At 44.1% G+C, this 13522-nt stretch overlaps 1 protein-coding gene across 1 annotated transcript in view; it reads right to left on the reverse strand.

The window, feature by feature from the left end:
- The window catches only part of P2RX3 (purinergic receptor P2X 3), a 736403-nt gene that overhangs the window by 265019 nt on the left and 457862 nt on the right, over positions 1 to 13522 (reverse strand). Inside the window, exon 10 of the mRNA XM_040320880.1 lies at positions 4035 to 4100. Coding sequence (XP_040176814.1) covers positions 4035 to 4100 — 66 coding nt within the window. The remainder of the gene's footprint in view (positions 1 to 4034; positions 4101 to 13522) is intronic.

Here is a 13522-nt window from a genome sequence, read left to right on the forward strand (position 1 = left end):
GAAATATCGGATAAATAACAAATCTGTTTCTTTTTGTGAATTGATTTTAATGATTTTCTTTTTTTTGTTATATGTGCATTTAAGAGTAATGCACACGGTCGAAAATTCCGACAAGAAAAGTCCCATGTGAGCTTTTGGTCGGAAATTCGGACCGTGTGTATGCTCCATCGGACTTTTGCTGTCGGAATTTTCACCAACAAAAGATTGAGAGCAGGTTCTCTATTTTTCAGACGGAAAAAAATTCTTCTATCGGAAAATCCGCTCATCTGTATGCAATTCCAAATGCACAAAAAAAAACACACATGCTCGGAATCAAGCAGAAGAGCTAAACTGCCTATTGAACTTCATTGATCTCGGCTCATCGTACATCTTGTACATCACCACGTTGACGGTCGGAATGTCCAACAAGATTTGTGTGACCGTGTGTATGCGATACAAGTTTGAGCCAACATTCTGTCAGAAAAAAATCCACGGTTTTCTTGTCGGAATTTCCGAACGTGTATACACGGCCAACACAGCAAGAGAACTGCATATTAAAAGGATCTAAATGATCTGGTCTGTCACCCTGGCGGAAACTTGTTTAACCACTTCCCGACCGCCTTACGACTATATACGGCGGCACTTTAAAGATGGATATCTCGGTAACGACAGCAGCTGCTGCCACAACTGAGTTATCCATCTTTAGAGTGAGCGGTCCTGTAAAATATAACGGTGGTCTCCGCGGCGGATTCGCCGCAAGATCACCGTTATCGGCGGCAGGAGGGGGCCTGGAGCCGTCGGTAGCGGCGGAGGCGATCGGGTGCTTCAGCATGCTGTGTGGGGATATGAGTGAGGGCAAGATGGCCCCCACCCGTCCCCATAGCATTGCTGGACGAAAGTGACGTCAAAACGTCAGTCCCGCCCAGCGTCTTAAAGAGACATTTTTTTGTTGTCATTTTTTCCAATAACAAAAATTTACATATTTTTTTTTTTTTTTTGCATTCAAGTCTAAATATGAGATCTGAGGTCTTTTTGACCCCAGATCTCATATTTAAGAGGACCTGTCATGCTTTTTTCTATTACAAGGGATGTTTACATTCCTTGTAATAGGAATAAAAGTGATCAATTTTTTTTTCCAGTGTAAAAAATAATAAAACAAATAAAAATATGTAAGAAAAACATTTTTTTTTTAAAGCGCCCTGTCCCGACGAGCTTGCGCGCAGAAGCGAACGCATACGTGAGTAGCGTCTGCATATGAAAACAGTGTTCAAACCACACAATTGAGGTATTGCCGCGATCGTTAGAGCGGGAGAAATAATTATAGCCCTAGACCCCCTCTGTAGCTCAAAAAATGCAACCTGTAGAATTTTTTAAACGTCGCCTATCGAGATTTTTAAGGGTAAAAGTTTGACGCCATGCCACGAGCGGGCGCAATTTTTAAACGTGACATGTTGGGTATCATTTTACTCGGCGTAACATTATCTTTCACAATATATAAAAAAATTGGGCCAAATTTATTGCGGTCTTATTTTTTTACTAAAAAAAGGGAATTTTTTTCCAAAAAAAAGTGCGCTTGTAAGACCGCTGCGCAAATATGGTGTGACAAAAAGTATTGCAATGATCGCCATTTTATTCTCTAGGGTGTTAGAAAAACATATATATAATGTTTGGGGGTTTTAAGTAATTTTCTAGCAAAAAAAAACTGTTTTAGTCTTGTAAACACCAAATCTGAAAAACACCCAAAGTAGAGAAGTGGTTAAAAGTCCAAACACCTCGACTCAAGGCTAATAACTGAGCTTGTTACAATATGAAGGGTGCTGTTTCTGGGCTGTCTTTTATATTTTTAGCCGTACCTAGCATTCTACGTCTGCAAGTAGCATTAATGAAAGAGAAAAGAGAAAACAAATATGAAATAAAATAAAAAAAGAATGATAATTGTCTAAAAGCTAGCAGACAAATACCCAACCACCCATCCCTTTTAAAGAGAAGAGCTGGGTTATTCAACTCTTATGCCGCGTACACACGACTGTTTTTCATGTCATGGGAAAAAAAAGTTTTTCTCAACGCGATTCCTCTCAAGTATGCCTTGCATACACACGATCGTGATAAAAAATGCTCAAACAAAGCACGGTGGCGTACAACGGCACTATAAAGGGGAAGCCATTCCAATGGCGCCACCCTTTGGGCTGATTGTTTTGATTTGTATTGTGACTGTACCGTCTTCCCTGATGTAAAGCGCTGTGCAAACTGTTGGCACTATATAAATCCTGTATAATAATAATAATAATAATAATTATACTAATTTCCCGTCTCATAACTTGCTTCTTTTTTTTTATATATATAAATTCTTTATTTTTTACAAGTTTTACGTTACAGATTATCACATTTCATATCATCCGTTTATATCAACTATATCAGAAAAAGGGAGAAAGAGATGAAAAGACACCCTGCCGTCCCATCCCCTCTTTCTCTCCCTATTTTTTCTCTGGTTCCGTGTATCGTCTCATTTTCTCTCTACCTTACTTCTCGCCATTACCCTCCCACCCAAAAAAAAAAAACCCTGTCGGCCGTCTCTCCCCCCCTTCTTGGGCCTATCCCCCTCGCCCCTCCCTATACTTCAGATATGGGGCCCATATCGTTCGGTATCTCTCATCCTGGTCTTTCATTGCCAATGTGAGATTCTCCATTTGTTGAATCTCTGCAACTCTCGCGAGCCATTGTGCTCTAGATGGGGAGGTCTTCTGTTTCCACAGGACCGGGATACACACCCTCGTCGTGGCTATAATAAGATGTCTTAGCAGCGGATTTTTATATTTTTCCATTGACATAGGAATATCTAGTATTAAGACTTCTAACTCCAGCTTGTTCATAAAACTGAAAGATGATTGGTTTGGTTTCTATTAGACATGTGCACACTGAAATATTTTGTTTAGTTACTTAGTTACCGAAATTCGTTTTTATTTTGTTTTTCGTTGGAAATTGCATAAGTCCCAAAATCCGAACAAATTAAAGGTTGAATCTGTCATTGAAGTCTTATGTCTCACTGTCTGTCGAATGTTCAAAGAAGATTCGACAGAGCAGCGAAACTGTACGCTGCAATTGGTAGAATGTTTCACCTACAAGCTATAGTAGAATTCTAATGTTGTATGACTAGTAATAATTATATTTATTAATTTTTATTACTAGTCAACCAACAATAGAATTTTTCTATCGCCTATGGGCCAAGCATTTGACCGGAAATGTATGATTGCAGCGTCGTACAGTTTAACTGCTCCGTCGAATCTTCTTAGAACTTTCAACAGACACCATAAGCCTTCAATGACAGATTCAATGTTTTTCGATGCTTTGTCGAATCTTCGTCGTTCATGTTGAAATGTCAAGTTAGTTCTAGCAATTTTACTGCTCCTCCTCTTTGGTTACAATCAGCCAATAACATTCATCATCATCATTATTTTTATTTTACTTCCCCCACCCAATTCCAGCAGCGATCTTTTCTCTCTATAATGTCGACTCTTTTCTCTCTATAATGTCGAATCTTTCCTCTCTATAATGTCGACTCTTTTCTCTCTATAATGTCGAATCTTTTCTCTCTATGTAAAATAATCTTGGACTAATAGTGGTTAGGCACATTCGACCGATGAAAACGAAAATAAAGCATTTGTTTATGTCGGATCTTTCGGTTTTCGTATTCTGTGCGTTCGTTTTCATTTGTTAAAACAATAACGAAAATACCTGAAATTCGGACGAAAATGCATTCCGACAAAAACAAATGCACATGTCTAGTTTCTATGCAGAGCTGCACCAGATTTTCCACTCTCCTGTTTTAGTAAATCAGTCCCATAATATTTGGTGGTTGTAGGTAAATTTCTATTTAAAAAAATAAATAAAAATCTGATTTTAACATGTATGAGAGAAATGGCAGAATTAGCCCAGAATGAAAGCATATAAGGATGCTTTATACCCCAGCACCTCCCCAAGGTGCTAACACTAATATCATACAGTAAAAGTATGTTAGGTCACTTTTTTGTATAATTAAAATGTAAAGAGTAACTCACCACACCCACAGATGTAAAGGCTGCCACAATATTGATGAGAGTTGGAATGATATTAAACTTCCCTGCCTGTAAACAAAAGAAAATCATTATCAAAACAGATCAAAATGTACCACTAAATATTCTGAAGTCACTAAATAATTACAAATAACTGTGGCATTCAAAGTAAAGCTGTCCATAAATGGTAAACATGGTAAGATCAGGACAGTTATATGTAATTTTTTACTCAAGCTCTGGCAAAATACTGCAGAAAACAATAGGCCAATTATAAAATAATGTCTGGCAGTCTGAACTGCATAAGCAACTTAAAGTGGTTATAAAGGTTCGTGTTTTCTCACCTTAATGCACCCTATGCATTAAAGGGGTGGTTCCCCTTAAAAAAAAATTCTAACAATACATTCGGAAGACTGCTTACACTGCGGGTAGGCTGGCTTTTTTTTTTTTCGTACATACCTCGATATCGCCGTTTCATCCCTCGGCTTCCGGGTATGAGTCTTGTGGGGCTGGGCATTCCTAGTTGATTGACGTTCCTCCGACCGACGCATACTTGACGTCACGACTTTCCGAAAGAAGCCGAACGTCGCTGCACAGGCGCCGTATAGAGCCGACTGTATACGGCGCTTGCGCAATGACGTTCGGCTTCTGTCGGAAAGTCGTGACACGCAGTATGCGCCGGTTGGAGGAACGTCAATCAACTAGGTCCAGCAAGACTCATACCCGGAAGCCGAGGGATGAAACGGCGATATCGAGGTATGTACGAAAAAAAAAAAAAAAGCCAGCCTACCCGCAGTGTAAGCAGTCTTCCGAATGTATTGTTAGAATTTTTTTTTAGGGGGAACCACCCCTTTAAGGTGAAAAAAACACCTGGCAATGATGGCCCCCCCTTTACTTACCTGAGCCTGTTCACCTGCTGTGTGCGTCTCCTTCTCCACTGCTTCTTGGCGTTGATTGGATAGATTGATAGCAGTGCAGCCATTGGCTCCCGCTGCTGTCAATCAAACCCAATAGCGCAGCCGCCGAGAGCAGGACTGAGTCATACACTCTGGGCCAGATTCTCGTAGAATGGAGTAAAACTCCGGCGGCGTAACGTATCTCGTTTACGTTACGCGGCCGCAAATTTTACAGGCAAGTGCTTGATTCACAAAGCACTTGCCTGTAAAGTTGCGGCGGCGTATCGTAAATTCTCCGGCGCAAGCCCGCCTAATTCAAATGATCCAGGTAGGGGGCGTGGATCATTTAAATTAGGCGCGTTCCCGCGTCGATCGTACTGCGCATGCGCCTTCCCTAAAATTTCCCGACGTGCATTGCGCTAAATGACGTCGCAAGGACGTCATTGGTTTCGACGTTAACGTAAATGGCGTCCAGCGCCATTCACGGACGACTTACGCAAACAACGTACTTTTTTAAATTTCGACGCGGGAACGACGGCCATACTTAACATTGGTTGCCCCTCATATAGCAGGGGCAACTTTACGCATCGCAAAAGCTACGGAAACGTCATAAATTCACTGCTTCGACCACGCATACGTTCGGGAATCTCGCGTAAATAGCTAATTTGCATAGACGACGGAGAAAACGACATCGGCGACACCTAGCGTCGGGGAAAAAAAATTACATCTAACATCTGACAGCGTAAGAGCCTTACGCCTGTCAGATCTAATGGATATCTATGCGTAACTGATTCTAAGAATCAGTCGCATAGATACGCCGGGCCAGATTAGGACTTACGACGGCGCAAATGGCGTTGCGCCGTCGTAAGCCTTTTAAGAATCTGGCCCTCTGTGTCTATGGGCACAGAGTGTATGAGACGGGAGCGCGCCCACAAGCTAACCCCCTTGGGAGAGATCTTCCTGATCGGGGCCACTCTGCAAAATGAACTGCACAGTGGAGGCAATTTTGGTATGTTTGTTATTTAAAAAAAAAAACTTTACCACCCCTTTAAAGTAATTTTCCAGCTTTTTGGGAAGTTTAGTTTGTTTGGACCAAGCTGGTCCAAATGAATCAATACCTTCACTAGTACATGTGCATGCTGTATAACCTGTATATAGTCTAAGCTATGTACAGTATACAGTGCTGTGTTCTGGCTACAGGATGGGAACATCCGGTCATGCTTTTGGAACAGAATAAAGTCAGGCTAAATGCTGCAAGGAGCTTTGTATGCTATTAATTAATTCAAATCTTCCTTCAAATGGCGCAGAGTCAGAGATCGTGACATCATCTGCACACCTTTTTGCCTTAGCCATTCAGAGAAGGCGTTGTATTCATTCATTGAATACAAAACTCACTCTAAATGTCCGAGCGATGCTCAGTCTGACTGTTTCCATGAGCGAGATGGGAAGTTCCTTACCTGTTGCTGAAACACAGAGCTGTATTCAGTAGTGTATTTAGGTTTTGTGCTGCCCTAGGCCCGATTAAACTTGTGCCCCTCTAATTTAAATATGACCCACCCCTTCCTGTCAAGGCAACACCCATTTCTGTTTAAGACCCGCCCAGAAATTTTTGAATGGGGACACTAGTTCTGAGGGCCTGGGGGGCAATGAATTCCATTAATTTGCATAGATTTCCTCTCACTTCCTGTTTGGCTATGGGGCAGGAAGTGAAGGGAAATCTCTGCAATGGGACAAGGATGGTAAAAAAATTAACTGACAGGGGCTCTAACCCTCCCTTACTCTATCCAAAGTGAAAAAAAAATGTTGCCTCTAGTTGCCAATGGTGCAGCAGAAAACATGTAGCACAGTGAGGAAGGTTTGTGGTCCAGGATGACAGGACAGTCAAGATTAAAAGCAGCAGAATGCTGGCCGCCCACACACTGGAAGCAGTACGGCCGCTTTATGGGGGTGCTGGACTAATTTGCCTCTCAGCCCAGTCCACCCCATAAGATTAACACTACACTAACAGTGTAGCACAAGCTGGCGGGGACTCTTTCCATGCTGCCCTACTGCAAAGTGCTGCCCTAGGCCTGGGCCTTGTTGGCCTAGGCCAGGATACAGCGTTGGGTGTATTCTTTATCTACCTGAGGCTATACATGCATTTTATATAGTGCACACAGCAGGCATGTCTATTAGTGAAAGTAATAGTTATTTTTGGAACAGCTTGGTCTAAACAAACTATTTAAACTTTACCAAAAACTGTAGATCAGCTTTAAAACAATTGAAACATTTATCCAACCAGTTTGAGATAAAGTAGTCACTGTGACAGGTAGGTAGAAATGAAGGGAGATATCCAAGCGAGACACAGCAATAAGAAGCTAAAGGGAATATTAGCCTCCTTAACCTATTATTAATAGGTGTATGCTATCCTGTACATTGCAGAGCGTGATTACAAGGTGCTTAACACACAACAAATATAGGAAACGTCCCCTGTCCCTCAAGAAAAAATTCCTCCCCAAAAGCAACCACCCTATAGCAAAAATACTCTCTTTTAAAAAAAAATCCCAAACCCTCTTAAAGGGGTTGTAAAGGAAAAAATGTTTTTCCCTAAATAGCTTCCTTTACCTTAGTGTAGTCCTCCTTCACTTACCTCATCCTTCGATTTTGCTTTTAAATGTCCTTATTTCTTCTGAGAAATCCTCACTTCCTGTTCTTCTGTCTGTAACTCAACACCGTAATGCGAGGCATACAGAGCAAAAAACACTGTAATGCAAGGCTTTCTTCCTGGTGTGAAGAAAGCCTCTTGAGGGGAGAGGGGGCGAGCGGGAGTGTCAGGACGCCCACTAACACACAGCTCTTTTCTCTATCTACAAAGTAGAGAGTGTCCTGACTTGCCTAATCGCCCCCTCAAGAGACTTTCTCCACAACAGGGAGAAAGCCTCGCATTACGGTGTTGAGTTACAGACTCAGAAGAAATAAGGACATTTAAAAGCAAAATGGAAGGATGAGGTAAGTGAAGGAGGACTGCACTAAGGTAAAGGAAGCTATTTAGGGAAAAACCCCTTTAAGTGATCACCCCCCGCAAGAAATCTCCCCTTCCAAAGCAAACATCTTCACAGTTTCAGCATAAACAAATATCCCTCCAACAAGGGAAATGCAAGACCCTAACAGCAAAAATTCATCTCCCTCAAGGAAACTACCACAAAAATAAATCTCCTTCATTAGAAGCAAGAGTGAGGCTGCATGCATCTAAAGCCTCATAGACACGATTGGACTTCCATCGGACAAATCCGTGGATTTTTGTCCGAAGGGCGTTGTCCGTGAACTTGTTCTGCTTACAGACGGCAGAACATTTTCAGCCAACATACACCAAACTACATGTTTTTTCAACTCTTTACCGCCACCCTTTGGGCAATTTCTGCTATTGTTGTCTGATGTTTAGCATTGGTTCGGAGCATGAGTGTTTGTACTTTGGATTTTAGTCGGACGGATTTGTGTACACACGATCCGATAATCCGACGGAACACATTTGTTGTTGGACAATTTGAGAGCATGCACAGACAACATTTGCATAACGGCTTGGGACTCCATGGGACATGTTGAGGCCTCTTGTCCTGCACAAATAATAGATCAATGCTTTTTCTAACCACCTGAGCTCCGGGAAAGTTTTACCTCCTTCATGACCAGGCCATTTTTTGCTATTCAGCACTGTGCTTCTTTAACTGGCAATTGTGTTGTCATGCAACACTGTACACAAATAAAATTGATATCATTTTTTTTCACACAAATAGAGCTTTCTTTTGGAGGTATTTGATCACCACTGTTTTTTTTTTTTGCTCTATATACAAAAAAAGACTGAATTATAAAAAAAAAAAGTACCAGTTACTTACCGGTAACTGCTTTTCTAGGATATCTTCCAGGACGGCACACCTGAGAGATGAGAGGCTCCTCCCTACAGGAAACACAATCAATCGACAGCTGTTTTGGGTCCCCACCCTTCCCCTTGATCCTCAGTTTTTAGAGAAGTAACTCCTGAACCTGGTTCACAAGGGAAATCATTCCTCATAGGCACTCACCTTCTTGTGTTCTACAATTTTCCTTCCTCCAACGGGCGGGAAGTAAGCCTGCTCTCCTGGAAGATATCCTAGAAAAGCAGTTACCGGTAAGTAACTGGTACTTTTCTCTAGTCATCATCCAGGACAGCACACCTGAGAGGATAATCAAGTACCTCAGGCCCACTGCAAGACCCTCTTGGCGAACCTCAGTGCTGCAGTGAGTTTTATCTCCACTCCATATTGTCACAAACTATGGTGAATGGGAGTGAACCACAACTGTGGTGAAGGAAAGATTTCAATGCACCTCTCTATGTTATGTGAAATTTCAGTACTGGACCCCAGGCGTCACTCCAGAGAAAAGGAGTTTGAGGGTTCACTACATCATCTCTCTCACATATAGGAATGCCTCTATTTAGACAAAATGGCATAGGGTTAGCGGCATGCTGACGTCATCGCGTACCGTGCCAGTCCCGGAAGCTACAGGCTGTGATCGAGAGCCGGCCGGCTCGTTTTTATGAATTGCATTGCCTATATACATCAGCATACAGTAACTGTAAGTGCATTTTTATGAGTTTTAATACATATATTTTACGGGTTACACTATCGAAGTGTCCTCTTGTTCCATATGGGTCATGTCTTTACCTGCTGCAGTGGATGTTTGAGTTGGATTCCTTTGAAAATTTCTCACTGAGACGCAGAGACCCAGGGCTGGAGAATAAGCCTCAAAGTGTGTGTGATCTCTTTTGACCAAGGGATCATACAATGTGGTAAGCGGCTGCTACCTGGTGGTGGAGGATCCTTTATATTTCACTATTTCCTGGGTGTTATATTTATGTCACCGCAGATTTTGGGTGTGAGGAATCTACGTCTTTCTTTGGAACTTTGTCTTTGTTGTGGACATTTTAATGTTATTTCACACTTTTCAAGGGCAATTGGCCCATTGTTTAATCACCTTTACACTATATTAATTGAGATAATTTGTTTAATGAGTTTAAGGTTATTTTCACATTCATTTGCATGACACATGGTCATAGTGATCATTTACTTAAGCATAGTGGAGGAGACAGGAGACAGTTTCTTCCACATATATATTTTTTGTGTATGTACACATATTCACAACATTAATTATTTGTGTTATTTTAAATTTTTTGCGCAGCTTGAATTTTTTTGTTATATTCTGGTGTGTATGTCTCACATGTAAGTTGCAGCATTATCATTTATTCATTCTTGAGGTACAGCGCAGTAAACATAATTTTTTAATTTTGCATATATAGGAATGTGTTGAGCTACTAAGGGTGGAGGTATTACAACATGCCTCCAACCCCTAGCGTTGATAGATTACAATAAACGTGAATGAGCACAACTGCATTAAAGATTCCAATGCACTTCTCTATGCAAGTGATTATTAGTACCGGACCCCAGGCATCACTCCAATCAGAGAACAGGAGTTTGGGGGTTCTCTACATCATATCACTTTACATAAAGGAATACATTGGGCTACTAAGGCAGCAGGTATAAGATACCTTCAACCCTTAGCATGAAAAAATTAGAGCGAACATGTTCAGTATTTTAGGGCACAAGCCCATATACATTTAACAACACATGTCAAGCATGTGGCATATAAGAATACTGGGCCAGATTCACAAAGCACTTACGCCGGCGTATCTAGAGATGCGCGGCGTAATTGAAAAATACGTTGTGCGTATCTATGCGCCGTATCCTCAAAACCAGATACGCTTGAAAACCATTTTTTTCTGTCCGACGTAAAACGATTGCACCGGCGCATCTTGGGGCGCAAAATACGCTAGACGCACCATTGATTTGCTAGTCAAAGATGCAAATGAGGGAGATACGGCGATCCACAAAAGTACGCTTGTGCAGCGCTGGCTACGCATCAGCTGTTTTCCCGGCGGAAAGTTACACCTTATAAAAGCAGCCTTAACTTTGCACCAGACGTGTGCATGTCAGCTAAAGCAACACCATTAGGGACGAGCTGAGCACACACACTTGCAGGACAACAATCTGTATGCCAACATGCCAGGGGCATCCATGCTCATAGCTATATTAGTGACTTTAGAGGCACGCAGAAGGAAGAGGGAACGGAGGAGGAGGGCACAGGAGAGGATATACCGCACACGCCTAGATGTCTTTGGCATGGCTGCTTCTGAGGTGTATCGCAACTTCAGATTCAGCCCTGAAGCCATCATGGAATTAACCAGAACCCTGCAGGATGACATCACCAGCCCAACACACCGCTCACATGCACTGGAGCCACTGGTCAAGGTCATAGCAACACTGCATTTCCTTGCCACTGGCTCTTTTCAGTGTACAAGTGGAGTGGTGGCTGGGATGTCACAATCCTCCATTAGCAGACGTGTGCACCAGGTTGTCCCCGCAATCCTGAGACGCATGGCCAACCAAATCATCAAACCCACCCAGGAGGACCTGCAGATGAAGACAATGACAGATTTCTACAGAATTGCTAGATTCCCACGCACCGTGGGGGCCATTGATTGCACACATGTGGCACTACAGCCCCCCCGTGAGACAGAGCACATGTACCGCAATCGGAAGCATTGGCATTCCATCAACGTACAGGTGATAGTCGATGCCCAATACCTCATATGGCACGTCCGTGCCAAACACCCAGGATTCAGCCATGACAGCTACATATTCCGTCAAAGCAACATCCCAAGAGAATTTGAACAGAACGTGTATGGGGACAGTTGGCTGGTTGGTGAGTGACATGGGTGTCAGGCATGACTGCCCCCCCCCCCATGATGCAGACATCATGAGGGGCACATGCATGACTAACATCCTACTGTCTTTTCCCTTCCAGGTGACTCTGCATATGCACTTGGACCCCATCTCATGACTCCATTCCGGAATCCTGAAACCCCAGGAGAGTAAAACTACAATGCTGCACACATACGTACCCGTGCAGTGGTGGAACGCACCTTTGGCCCCCTGAAGTCCCGTTTCCGATGCCTGGATAAGTCTGGGGGGACCCTGTTGTATTCCCCAAACTTTGTATGCCAGATCATCGGTGCATGTTGCATGCTGCACAACTTCGCAGTGAGAAGGGGCCTGGAGATTGACATACGTGATGACCTGACCCCCGAACCACACAATCCCCCCCTGACCAACTCTACCCGGTCTTCTGAGGGAAGAGCAGCCAGGAGAAGCCTCGCAGAAGGCATCTTTGCACAGTAAACACACACATTAATCATGGCACAAGTAGAATGCATGCATGCACACCACTGTGGTCCCTAGCACACACACCCCACATCCACATCGAATTGGATTAGACCGAAGTATACCGCACGGTACTAGGGAGCAGCAACGCCCCGCCAAGACTCCAATTATGTCACTGTACATTCATACACCATTCACATGGACCTGGGATCACTTCTCCCTGGTCCCGGGGAACCCTACTCCACCACAAATGAGGGTGACACCCCTTTTTCAGCAGGAATGTCACCCCCACATTCATACATCATTCACAAACATAAAACAAATCATAAACACAGTAAAAAAAAATAGAAAAAAAAATCAAAAGCACATCCCAAATTAACGTCGGCGTGAGCTATACCTGGGCCGGCCACGGCCCCACAGGGGAGACTCATGGGGGGGAATCAGGGGAAGGAGGAGCCTCCCCTGGTGTCTGTCCACCTGCTGGCCTGCCCTCCAAGGCCACAGCTATACTGGTGAGGCCCACAGTGAGGGCTGCAGTGTTGGCCTGGACAGCCTGGGTATTGGCCTGGACAGCCTGGGTCAGGGCATTCACCTCCTGACCCACGCCTGCTGTGGCGGTCTGCAGGTCGTTAAAACAGTTGATGAACGCCAAGGAGTTGCAGCCCACATCATTCATGGAGTCTTTTATGGAGTCCGGGTGACCTGACCCAGATGGTGGGTCTGACGGGCCTGGTTCCTCCTAAGATTTGCAGGCATAAAGTCTGCCACCCCCTGGTCTTCTGGGTGGCCTTCCTGCCTGCAGATGAGGTTTGTGGCCTGGGAGGAGGGGAGCCCCCTGGGGGGAGCCCTGTTGGGGGAGGAGTGGGAGGGTCTACCCCTGATGGAGGCCTGACTGCTGCCAGCCACAGGGGGAGCCTCATCCAAAAGCCAAAGTATTTCACTGCCAATGTCAACCTGATCCTCCTCAACCTCCCCCCTCATCCTCCTCCCCCTCAACCTCCTTAATGAGGTGAGTTGTGGCAACTCCCCTGCCCTGAGGACTCCTGCCTTTCTTGGGGCTCTTCAGCAGCCTGATGTCCGGGGGATGGAGCAGATTGGCCAGATGGCCCAGCACTCTCCTGGCCATCTGTGGATGACACAAAACATACACAGGTTGGAGGATCCACACACTTGGCACATATTCCCTCCCCCCCCCACACATGCTACTCGCCAGATAGAAAAAAAACGTACTTGTCCTCACGGCCTCATCGGAGTCAAAGCCAGGCAGGCCCACCACTTGCTGGCTGTGGAAGCACTGGGCCACTGCACGCTCCTCATCAGTCCACCTGATGGTGCAAGGTGGTCCTCCTCCAGTGCCCCTGGCATGTGCTGT

This window comes from Rana temporaria, chromosome 8, assembly GCF_905171775.1.
Source record: "Rana temporaria chromosome 8, aRanTem1.1, whole genome shotgun sequence".
Lineage (NCBI taxonomy): Eukaryota > Metazoa > Chordata > Amphibia > Anura > Ranidae > Rana > Rana temporaria.